This window comes from Castor canadensis, chromosome 4 (genome assembly GCF_047511655.1).
Source record: "Castor canadensis chromosome 4, mCasCan1.hap1v2, whole genome shotgun sequence".
Classification (NCBI taxonomy): domain Eukaryota; kingdom Metazoa; phylum Chordata; class Mammalia; order Rodentia; family Castoridae; genus Castor; species Castor canadensis.
This window is the reverse complement of record NC_133389.1, coordinates 138,424,866-138,437,772: the sequence shown is the minus strand read 5'-3', so window position 1 is coordinate 138,437,772 and position 12,907 is coordinate 138,424,866. Positions and strand designations below refer to the sequence as shown.

General features: G+C 35.4%; 1 protein-coding gene across 1 annotated transcript in view; it reads right to left on the bottom strand.

Annotated features, from left to right (window-relative positions):
- Nucleotides 1–7,531: 7,531 nt before the first annotated feature.
- The window catches only part of Fam171b (family with sequence similarity 171 member B), a 69,732-nt gene continuing 64,356 nt past the window's right edge, over nt 7,532–12,907 (bottom strand). The window contains exons 7-8 of the mRNA XM_074071241.1: nt 12,612–12,735; nt 7,532–12,337 (exon numbers count right to left, since the gene is read on the bottom strand). Of these exons, the coding sequence (XP_073927342.1) occupies nt 10,990–12,337; nt 12,612–12,735 (1,472 nt within the window). The 3' untranslated portion in view covers nt 7,532–10,989. The remainder of the gene's footprint in view (nt 12,338–12,611; nt 12,736–12,907) is intronic.

The window sequence follows — 12,907 nt, the reverse complement described above, 5'->3', positions numbered from 1 at the left end:
AGGTGCTAGAGGTGTGACTCAAATGGTAGCGTGCCTGCTTTGCAAGTGTGAAGCCCTGATTTCAAACTCCAATCCCACAAACGAACAAACACAAACAAACAACACAAAAAAGAACAATTTGGAGTAATGCAGAGATTTAAATCACTGAAAGGATCAGTGTTTGAAGTTTAATTCCAGTTTATAAATAAATTTTACTGCTTTGTGACCATATGTTTTATTACTGAAACATATTTCCAAGATGTTTGCTTACTTAAAATTTTGAAGCCCTGAGAGTAAAAACTGGAAGAGATGCCGCTAAGGATGAAATTGAGCCTCAGCTACAAAATAATAAAAGTTTCCTTTACACTTTGTAAATCCACTAAAATATAATAATTTCCCAACATTTCGCATACTGTGTCACTGCTTCATTATAAGAACAAACTGATTCTCATGAGTTTTACCCCTCACTGTGGATAACAAAGCTAATAATTTAGAAAATGTTAAAATTCTAAAAGTTCAGCTAGGAATCAAGCTACATGCCTATAATCCCAGCACTCTGGAGGCTGAGGCAGGAGGATCTCAAGTTCAAGGCCAGCCTGGGCTACATAGTGAGACCCTGTTTCAAAAAGAAATTCTAAGGGCTCAGTATAGAAGAAAAATAGAATAAAAAGAATATAATGTCATGGTTCTCAAGTGTAAGATTTTACATAATTAGTTACTGTGAAAAAAACTGCAAATATTAAAACAGATCATTTGATCCAGATTATTTTAATAAGTTTTTGGTAAAAATTATGCATTTTCTTTAAAAATGATAAAATTATAAATGTGGCATGGATTCTTGAAAATAAAGTATGCCACAGTACTGATATATTCTTTTGTTTATAAGAAATCTTTCTAAAAACACAATTTTAAAAATACAGGTTACCAATTCTACTACAGATTGTAGAGTGCTAAGAAATTGTGAAAAAAGCTATACTAAGCATATAATAATGGTAATTCTTAACTGTAACATTATTAACCTTAAGACTCTCTTATTTGTGATATATTGCTTTATTTTATAACCAGTAAAAAATTCACCCAAATTTCTTTTAATAATTAGTATTTAATCTGATGCTTATCACGTCTTAAAATTAAACCTGAAATGCATATTATCTGCATGTATTTCTAGTCATCCAAATGTCTTCATTGCTTTATAGTATAATATAAAATGTCAGTCCCTGATAAATTAGGAGGCTAACAGTCCTACCTTTAAAAAAGAGACTGTTATATAATGGAACAAAGAAGGGCTAGAGAGAAAATGACACAAAGAATATGAACAAATACAGCTTCAATATACTGTATGGGAATTCAGCTATTCACTTTCTAGTAGTTTTCTGTATAATGCACTAATGATTTCTTTTTTCTTTAGATGAGGAAATCTTTCCAAACATTATTTTAGTTACAAAATATATTGTATCTATTTTAATTTTATAAAATATCTGTTGTGCTTGGAGCCCTATTATAACTTCACAGAACATTTTAATAGTCTACTTCTAAAGATATTCTATTGATGATACGTCCTCTTTTTCTCTGGGAAAGGCAATCAAATCATAAAAACTATTTCTTTTCTAAAATATCTTTCATTCTGTATATTCATTGATGTTCCATACTTCTGACATGTAAGATCCCAAGTCACTGTGTGTGTGTGTGTGCACACAAATATGTATATTTTGAAAACTTTTCTTTGCCTTTCAAGAAAGCATTAGCTTTTAAAAGTAAATCAATAACTGCAGGCACTGTTTAAATATGATACAACTCTTCAGAAAAGTAGTCGTATTATTGAACCTCTGTTCCAAGGGTCCAGAGCATCTTTAGTCTCAAGGAGCTTGCTGTCTCCTGGGAAGGAAGATAAATAAGCAACCTATATAATTTCAGATAGTAAAAGAGTATGAAAAACTTAAGGACAGATAGTACGTAAGAGCCTACAGATTGGAGGTCAGAGTCCAATTTAGAGTGGGAGAAGGTCTCTGGAATTCAGCAAATTGTCACATAACAGACAGCGAAGAGGGAGGAGCATCCTAAAAGAAGGAAAGGCAAATGCAACATCCCAACACCAGAAAAATCTTGCAAGTTTCAAGGAATGGGAAAGGATTGGAAAGGGATGGGGAAGGAGAAGGGGAAGGGAAGCTAAGGGAGAAAATAAAAAGCCTAGAATACAACATTCCTTAGATTTTTTTTCTATGGAAATAATTTGTAGCATAATCTTGGGTTTGGGGGACTTACATGGGTTCATATGTTATGATTTTTTACTTAGTATTAAACATAATAAACACTTGAACACAATTAAGATATTATAAAATAAACATCATTATATTTTGGGGTGATTTTTCACATATTGTACAGAACACTTTAAATTTATTTTTTAACTGACTAATAAAAGTGTTCATACTTATTATATACAAGCATTGTATATAATGCCTGGAAGCAAATGCACTGTGGAATGGTTAAATCAAGCTGAGTAATGTGCATCACCTCACATAGTTATCATCATTGTCCTGACAAACTTGCATCCATTCCCCAGGATTCTTGGAAAATACATGTCCTCGTTAACTATAGTCACAGTGCTATGCAGTGGATGTCTTGAACTTGTTCCAATTGTCTAATTTTAACTTGAATCCCTTAGCCAACATCTGTACAACCAATCCTTCAACTGTCCCAACCTCTCCTCCATAACCATCATTCTGCTCTCAACTTCTCCAACATCAGCTTTTGTTGAATCCCTCATGATACTTGTCTTTCTAAGCCCAACAGATTTCACTTAACACAACCATTTCCATTTCCATCAGGTTGGCACAAATGAAGAATTTCATTCTTTTATGTCTTGGTAGTATTCCATTTTGTACATGGACTGCATTATCTTTATCTATTCATCAATAGATATACTTAAGTGGATTTATTTCTTTCCTCTCTTTGATTGATCCTGCTTTTTGATGCCTTCTATAGTATTTTTAATTTTTCTGACTGTATTTTGCAGCTAAAGAGTATCTGTTTGATTTTTTAAAATTGTTTCCCTCTCTCTTTTAAACTTCTCTTTTAGAGTGTTTAAAAATTTCAAGAGTTCATTGAGTTTAAAATGAACTATTTTAAATTCTCTGAGAGTTCTCCCAAACTGATTACTCTCTGATCAATTTCAGGCACATCATTTTGAGTATTAGGTGATGTCTTGATTTCACAAAAGCTTTTGATGTTGATTTGTGTACTACATTGTCTGGACTTTGAAAAATAAATATTCAATCAAGTCTTCCTAATCTGGCTTTCTCGTGCCTAAATTTGCAGAGATTCTAAGCAGACTGCTTGTTCTCTCTGAGCCTGTGGTCATTTCCAGTATTTCAGCACTGGTTGGTTTGTCTAGGGTCTGCTATTGGTGTAGTGTCACTGTTTCAGTACTAGAAGGCAAGCCCAGCCCAGGTTTTCCACAAATACTCTGTTGATATGTTGTTCCAGAAGAACCAGGAGAGGACCTAGCAAGAGTAGTCTGTCCCCTTAACCCTCTTGCTGGGTTTAGGGTAGGCCCAATTATATTGTTCAGTTACCAGTCTTTAGTCAGACATTGTAAGATTCTGCCTGGCTCTGGGAAGAGTCATCCTTAGTTCCCATGTCTCATTTCTTGCCACCAATATTGTGACACCAAGCTGTGTCACATGCTGAGCCCATAGCTTACTAAGTCCAGCACAACACAGGGGTATAAACCAAGCCCACACTTATATAGGCTGCCTATTCCTAAGGTGGACTCAGGACCCAAGACCACTGCTACCAGCTGCAGGTAATGCAAGCTATAATAGAAGTCTAATAGACTTGGGGAATTGAGGGTATTTCTTTGGCATGGGGGCTGTTTCAAAGGCTTCATCCACTGGCATACCTGGAGATAGGGCCATTAGGATATGCCCAGTGTTAGGTTTCACCAGCCCATCACTAAGTTCCAGGGCAAAGTCTCTTGTTTACTATCCTCTCCTATCCCCAGCAAATAGGGTTGTACACTGTAGAATTCTGCATCCCAAGGCACCAACAGAGGCCCTTTTGTCTGTGAATGGTTGCTCCATTGTTGTTGCTCAGGGATAACAGCAGGGGAGCTCCTTTTCCACCATCTTGCTGACATCACTTTCCCTACTTCTTAAACTATTTTAGATGTCTTCCACTGAACAAAATCCATTATCATTTATTCTGTCTATAACTCCATTAATTTATATTTATTGAGTATACACTGTATGACAATGGCGCTTTGGAGAACTGGGGGAATATTAGGCCCAGTTCCTGTCCATAAGGATCTTATGATCTGAAACAAACATAAACAAGATATAAGTACCCAGCTCAATATGAAATTTAGCATAAGGCCTGGCATACATAATTAACATGCAGTCTTTGTTTTCTTTGCAAGTGAATTGAGGAGTCCATCTTGGGCCAATGAGATTTTAGAAATTTTCCCATTCATATTGGAATTGTTTTACTGAGGCTAATTCTGATGGTATTAAATTTCAGCTGGACTTCAAAAAAAAAGCAGAAATAAATAGGTCCCAATATCAAGAAGAATGAGTTGCGTTCTGTTGTAACTGATTTTTTACAGCTTGCTCTTATGTTTCATCACAGAAAAAAAAGAAAATTGTGGACCAGTAGCAAGGATTACTTTTTGAGAAATCAATGTTTCAGAAAACAAATTTGTGTTAAAGATCATTAGCATAAAATTCACTTTAGAGTCCCCTTTTTTAAATCCACATATGGGAAGAAAAAAAACCCTAGCCAGAGAAGTAATTCTTCCTTTTATGTTATAAATGTAAGCACTCAGAGAAAAAATAAACTTCTGAATTATAAATCTCATCTACTTGTCATTGATATCCTCTTTAAGGCTCTATATTCAAAAATAATTGAAAATAATCCATGGAACAATGAGAAGCAACTCAATTTTTAAAATTAGAAATAGACACCAAATTGAAAAACATAAGTAACAATAAGAAACATATCTGTAAAAGTATATGTTAACAATTCAACTTTTCTATATTTAATGGGTACAAATCTTTTGGAAGTTATCTAAATTAGAAATCAGGATTTCAAAATAGTACTTAACCAAATGTTGGATAATGGAGATAAATTCACTTCATTTTAGTAAGTACTTGTTCTGTAAAAAAGTGTATCTTCTGCCTAAATATGGAAATAAATAAAATGAAGATTATTCTAGGATATTTATTCCACATTGCTTAATAGCCACAATTATGCTTTTCAGTATAGTATTAAGGAAAGGCTTTTTTAATGAAGTCATTCAAGTATAATAAGACCAGAGACTCCTGGGAATGTCATTATCTGGTTTGTTTTGAATCAAACTGTCTGTAGCTAGCCTAGTGTTTTAATAAGGTCTATAGGGATTAGTACCAGTCAACATATAAATTATGAAACCCCTAGTCAACTTGAACAGAAGAAAAAAAAAAAGACCAACTCATGTGGGAAATTGGACTATCCTACAAAACTGTGGAATATTATTCACAAGTGTAGCTAGTGCAGGCTTGAAGCATAGAGTTCAACTAAGAAATGTTTTGTCAGCATATACTTCCCAAGATGAGACCCTTCCCAACAGAAATATGAATGTATTCAACTACACTAGATAACAAAGTGGAGAAAAGTGTTACTGTAATATTTTGACAAAAACCACAGATATTAAAAACTGTGATCTTTAAGCTACTTCAGAAAAAAAATAGTTAACTTGGTTTTTTCCCTAAAAAAATTTACCATGTATATTTGATAAAGATTTTTTTCATTTTTTATAATTAGTTTATCAACTCTTGAGTAGTTAACATTGAACTTTGATGTCTAGAGTATTTTTCTGGTTTTAAATCTGATGTTTTTATTTTAAAAATATAAATACAATAGATAGAAATCTATATCCCCAAATAAATTAAAGCTCAGAATAAAGAAAAAAGATAAGAAAAAAGTCAAAGAAAGAATCTTTATGTTGGTAGAGAAGGAAAATCCAAATCTGAGACGATAAGGCAGTTTCCTCGTTTAAAGAAAAATAGCCTTCTCATTGATTTAAGAGCTCACTGATAGAAGTAAGCTACCTCATGTATCCTATAAAGAAATCTACCTATAGCCTGGTGCCAGTGGCTCACATCTGTAATGCTAGATACTTGGAAAACTGTGGGGAGGGTCGCCATTCAAGGCCAGCCTGGCAAAAAAAGTTCATGAGACCCCCATCTGAACCTATAGCTAGATGAAGTGGTGCATCTGTCATCCAAAGCTATGCAGGAGGCTGAGATCAGGAGGATTGTGGTTCTAAGCCAGTCTGGGAGGAAAAAAGTTCATGAGAACCCATCTCATGGGAAAAAAGCTGGGTGTGGTGTGGTTCTCCAGTCATTGCTGTGACACAGGGAGCAGAAAACAGATTGTAGTCCAGGCCAGCCTGGGCAAAAAGGAAGAGCTTATCTACAAAATAACCAGAGCAACTGCCTAACTAAATACGTATATATGAAGGCGGGCAAAAAGTGATTTTTCATGGAGTCTAGATAAAGCAACATTTTTCCAACATGTATTCCAAGGGACAGGGCTCCTGCTTATCTGTCACAAGTACTAAGTACTGACAGGTGAGCCACTTTTGATAAAGATCAATATATCACTTATTTCCATCCAGCTTCTTTTCCTAGAGTTCTTCCCATAGTAAGAAGTTTCCCTTCTGACATGAAAAAAATGTGATGAGCAGCTCGTGAATATCATCTATTTGGCTGCTGATTGTGATTTAGGAAATGTTTTCCGGTAAACCTGTCCCAGATGAGTCATGGGGGACCCCTCTGGGGACACATCATTCCTGAGAAGATTTCAAGACTCTCCTAGATGGAGACAAGGCCCTAGAACAAAGGGAGCCATAGTCTGACTGGAACTTGCAGGGCTCCAAGTGGAAGTCTCTATCACAATCCCAGGGTGGGGTTATAGAGGCTACAGGAGGGTATGTGCAAGTGGAGTGGAAGCCCAATTCTCATTAGAACCAACCAGAAGTGTTTTTAGTAACACATTAATACATAAAAGTTATAGGGCATATCTAAAACTTGGGAGCCAGGATAATTTTAGAAACTATTCTGAAACCCCCAAATGCAAACTGCCTGAACTTAAGTATTATTGAATTGGCTAAGCAGAGGTTTTTGGAAACCTAACACTCTAAGTGAAAACTACTTTTGATTATCATTTATATTTAGGACTGAAGTCCAAAGAATATTTTTAAAGGGGGCATAGAACACATTGTATCATTTTCTCACTTAGGATGTAAATAATTTACAACTCTCAAAATACCTATCTGATTATATTAATAAAATTCATTTAATAGAAAATAATTTTGTGCATAACTCAGTTTAAGTAGTGAAAGTGTGAACTGTGGAGATATGAAGTATAAAGAGATATCAAGTTCATTATAAAACTATAAGTTTTATTTTACTATGGAGAGTGAAATGAATAAAAAGAAATAGTTGAATATTTACTAGATTTAAGTGATAATTTAGGAAGATTTTGTATTTTATCCCAAATTAAACAATGCATCAAGTACACTGTTAGATTCATTTTATTAACTTTAATGAACTATGCTTAACATTTTACAAATATTCAGTTACAGTTTTCAGCAGTAGGTATAGTAACAACAGCAATAAATATACTGAAACATGAGATTTCTCTGACGAAAGAGTACAAAAAATAGAAACACTTGGAAACAAGAGGGCAAAATACCAACTTTAGATCTGAAATGAAAATTAATGCAGTCAAATTCCTTTATGACATCAGTACATGGGGAAATGAGTAATTCATATCTTGTAAATGAAGACTTAACTGTTTGCTTCACCTTTCTGGGAAGTTTTGAGGTACAGTATTTGACCCACAGATCTCTAAAATCCAACAATATGTACTGATACCAGAGGATTCAAACCACAGAAAGTGATCTGAAAGTGATTGCCAAAGCAGAGAAGTGCTTTTATTCCTCAACATTTGTGATCTTTGTGGTGTACTATATATTATAAAATGACATAATCCCTATACAACTGCATAAAGTCATAAAAATTGATTTTACAAAGTCTCAAGATCATATGTATTCAAAAATACATATAGCTGTGCTTTAGTAAATGAATTTGTCAGTTATTTGACAGTTTTGCCTTCAAGATATATCCAAAGTATATACAAAGAATCCACAAATGTTAACAATTTGTAACCAAAATTATCTAGGTTTATATTTGCAAAAACTGTGTTGGCTTTCAATTTAAAAATTTAAGAAACTTGTGCATATTGTTGATTTATTATCACTGGGGTAAGAAAAGACAGATGGCTTCAGCTTTTGATCAGGAAATTTGTGAACTACTCGCAAATGAGAAGTCACACTCTTCTGATAATTAGAAAAGATAAATTGCCTAAGATTCTCAAATGAAAATACATGTGCAGTATTTTTTTTTCTTAAAAAATAAAAAAAAGATTTTGTTCTAAAACCAAATAAGAAGTTCTAGAAAAGCCCTTAGGATACATCATCTCACTTCCCTCACACAAGAATGAATAAAATAAGTGGTACACCTGGGTTACACACACACATACTAAAATGTGCATTTCATTACCAAACAGAGATAAAACATTTGGAATATGGGAAAAATATACATTTAAATTATGGAGGAGATGCAACATTTTGCTATGCAGTTTCTAACCTCACCCTAACAATTTATCAATATATGCTAGATTAAAAGAAGATTAAACACACAAAAGAAAGAAATGTTACATGCAAAATTCTTTGTGCCAACGTGAAACACTAGGTCTATCTTTTTGATAAAAACTGCACATCTGTTTAACTTGGCTAACAGAGGAAATTTACACTTAAGAAAGATGTTGTTTTATCCTCCTAATAATACAAGTCTATATCAAAGGCACTTCCACAGAGCACTAACTCCTTAATTTTTCCAAATCATTTCCATTCATGCCACTTTTAATCTATCTTTCTGTGTAAAACCAAAAAAAAAAAAACCCCTCTAATTGTAAGTTTTATCACTATAAAAGAAAGAGATGGAAGGAAGGAAGGAAGGAAGGGAGGGAGGGAGGGAAGGAGAGAGGGAGGAAGGAAGGAAGGGAAAGAAAGAGAGGAAGAGAGGGAGGGAGGGCCCACGTATTATCCAAAACATTTATCTCTTCTATGGACAGGGGTAAAATATAGCAAACGTGCCTAGGTCTTTAAGTTCTTTGGGTTAATACAGAAAGGAGAGTTATCCAATAGGCTAGATTTTTCAGAAGTGATTATAGGAAAATATTGGCTGAAGTCTACAATCTCAGTTTTATCTACAACTTTACTAAAGCTAATGTGGCTATTTTGGTTGTAAACTTTCAACTTGTCTAGGTGGCTTGAGTCTATGTTGCTCCTAAGTTGATGGTAGCTAATGAGAAAGCCATTTAGTTTCATTTTATTTCTCACCAAGGAAAGGGATGGGTGTTTCAGACATGTGTCTTCATTGAACTTTAATGGGATGGATTGATTTTAATTAACAATTAGCTTTTAACTTAAGGACATACAGATAATAACTTCAGAATTGAAGACACATAATTAAAAACAGCTATTGAATGTGTTCACAATGAATTCTTTGCATGATGAAAGAATATTGATATACTTTAAAACTGAAAAACAGTTGCAAAACCTACAAGTGAATTAACAAAAAGCTCATATTTCCTTTGAAATTGAATCTATTTTCCTCAAGCATCTTTGAAAAGTGTCAAAAACTAGCAATACAAATAATATCCTGAAGATATTTTTGAGCCTCAGGAAAATGGCATTTCTTCTTCTCAGCTACATGAAATTATTTCCTTTATGTCCACATATTTAAATTTTTTTGTGTGGGTGGTACTGGGGCTTGACCTCAGGGCCTACACCTTGAGCCACTCCACCGGCCCTTTTTTGTGATGGGTATTTTTGAGATAGGATCTCATGGAAGTATTTGCCTGGGCTGGCTTCAAACCGCAATCCTCCTGATCTCTTCCTCTTGAGTAGCTAGAATTACAGGTGTGAGCCACCAGGGCCCAACCATGTATTTTAATTTTTGGTAGTCATAGGAAACTTCAATATTTTAAAAATTGAGCTTGATATCATTTTGGTAGCTGAGTTTGGGTTTAGGGAGTAAAAGAAATATATTAAAACTGATTTTATCCTATGTGTATCACAGCCTTAAAATCATAGTTTTGTTGTTTTTGTTTGTTTGTTTTTCCAGATTAGTAATTTTTTTCTTGACAGCTAAAGTCACTTCATTTTTCTGGTGTGTGTGGGGGGGGGGTAGGGAGGGAATTGAAAATAAAAGTCCTACATTGGAGCATTCATTTCTAAAATTCCTCTGTAACAAATCAATGCCTTATTTATACTGCAACATTACATCTAAAAACAACCAAAGGTTTGATGTCTCCCTCTCTAATGACCAAGGAGCATCTTGCCCATTTATGTGAGTGTAGGATTTGCTTTGGGGATGATAAAATACACATGCTATTTATCTCAAAAAAGAAATTAAAAAAAATAATAACATCAGTCCAAATCTTTACCAAGTTGCTTTAAAGTATAGGCAGAGGAGGACATACAGTAACATTTCACAAGAATGACATGAAGAAGACAGTTTCATTTCTAAATGTTCCATGGGTGGTCATCAAGGCAGATGCTTAGAGTAACTTTAGGAGTACACATTTCACTGTTTTATTGAGTCAGTACCAAATTGGCTGACTGAGCAACATTTCAGATAACTAACATCTTGATGCTATTTTACATTTTGAAAACTTGGATACTTCAAATTCATCACTCAAAAGTAAATGAAAAGAATAGGCCAGAAAAAGCATTCCTCGGTGTTTTTCTGATTACTGATTTACCAATTTACTATTTACTCTGCTTGAGACATGTCCAGGGACCATGAGTTCGTTCAGTCTGGACTTCTTAACAAGTTTATACTGCAATTTACAAGAAGAACAAGAATATACAGCCTAAGACGGCAGACACAACCACCCTCAGAGTTAATTTATGGGTATCAGTGGGCGTTCCTCTCGCTTCTTCCAGATATTAGTCTTGCTATCTCTTTTGGCTAGTGGCGGTGGTCTGCCCCTTTTTTTGGTGGGAGATGTACTGGCCTCAAAATCTTCAGCAGTGCTTTTTCTTCCTGGGGACTCCTCTCCAGGATGCTCCATAATCACAGCACTCCCTCCATCTAAGATGTGCCTTAACGCCGGGTCCTCGGGGGAGCAGACAGTGGTTCCACTCTCACTGCTGCTCAGGTCTAAATCTTCTAAGTAAAGAATCTTGGGCTGATGCATGCTTTTGATGAATGTTTTCTCCCTCTCCAGCTTTCTACTCAATTGATGTTCATTCATGTCCACCCCAGAGTCTAGACTTGTGTCATTGCTCTGGGTTCTCTTGCCCTTTTTCAGGTCTATAAAGGAGTGCCTTACTTGTGCAACTGGTTTTCCGTCAAGAGACACAAACCAGGCTCTGGGATGAGGGGAGGGCTTTCCTTTGGACAGCTCCAGGAGGGTCTGTTCTGAAATTCCTTGAAGTTCTGATGAAAACGGAGTCATTACAACAGCTTCATTTAGTGTTCCAGGAACGGAGACAGATTCCAGTAAGCTGTTGGAATATCGGCTCCAATCTGAAGTCTGGGATGGCAAACTCTGCTGACCTTCAAGTACAATATCTTCTTCCCTGGCATCTGGGACCTGTGCATGAGAATGCATTGGCATTTTCGGCAATGTCTGTGTAAAGTTCTCTCTGTTTACTGGTTCCATCAATTGGCCGTAGACTAACTGTCCCTTTCTTGGCAAAGTAGCTGACTTAGCGGTATGTAACTGCTCTGGTGTAGAGAAGAGGTCAGATGTCTGAAGAATGGCAATGGGCTGACTGTAGATGTGCATGAGCTGTTCAGGAATGTGTGAACGCCCATACACCTCCTCATTACTTGTGAGGTACCTCTTTTCCTCTTGAGCATCACCTAATGACGAAGACAAGTTGTTGTTAATATGTTTAGGTTGCTTGGTGCCTGCATTGGGCTCCAAAGACTGCATTGGGTTTCTTGAGTAATTATTTTGATTGACTGATAGAAATGAAACATCTTCATTGTAGATTTTAAAATCGTCCCGAGTTTTTACCGTGGAAACTCTTTCTTCTGCTTCTGGCTTTGATGGTTCCTTTTGGAGGGGACTGTATGAGGAGTTTTTGGCATTAAATAACTGCGACTTGTCCTCAGCTTTTAATGCAGCTTTGACTGAACTGATATGATTTATGTGTGTTGTTGAAGTTGTCTGGTCTCTCTTGAGGACCTCAAGTTTAGTGATATTTCTTTCTCTCTTCTGTGGAGCACCACACTTATCCCTAGAGTAGGAAAGAAAGCAAAACATATATAAAAGTTATGAACTACTCATTTAAAAAAATAGTCCCGCAATATGCATATCACATATGCAATGTTAGAATATATCTTTCTTGATTTCAAACACACACACACACACACATACACACACACACACACTGTGTTAAAACTAGACAATTTATTTCTACAAATAAACTTAGTAGGGCACAGAATATACTGAAAAGATACACTCATTTGGTAGGTTTTTTTGTGTTTATACACATTAATTAATGTTCTTACCTGCAATAACAGAGTAGTACAGCAAAAAACCCAATGACGATGACTATTGTTCCTCCTAATATGGCTGTGAGAAACACTGTGTGGTAGGCAGTTATGTCCTTGGAATCTTCATTTATACCTGAACCTGCACGGTTCAATATAAACATAGAAAATATCATTTTAAGTCAAATTTTCAACTATGTCATATCCTGAATGAGGCAGATTCAATACAGGTACACAGTTCTATTTGTTGCTTTCCCTCCCATTGCAGACACCCCTATGGGTAAAGTATATCTCCCCTAGCCTTTGGGATTAAT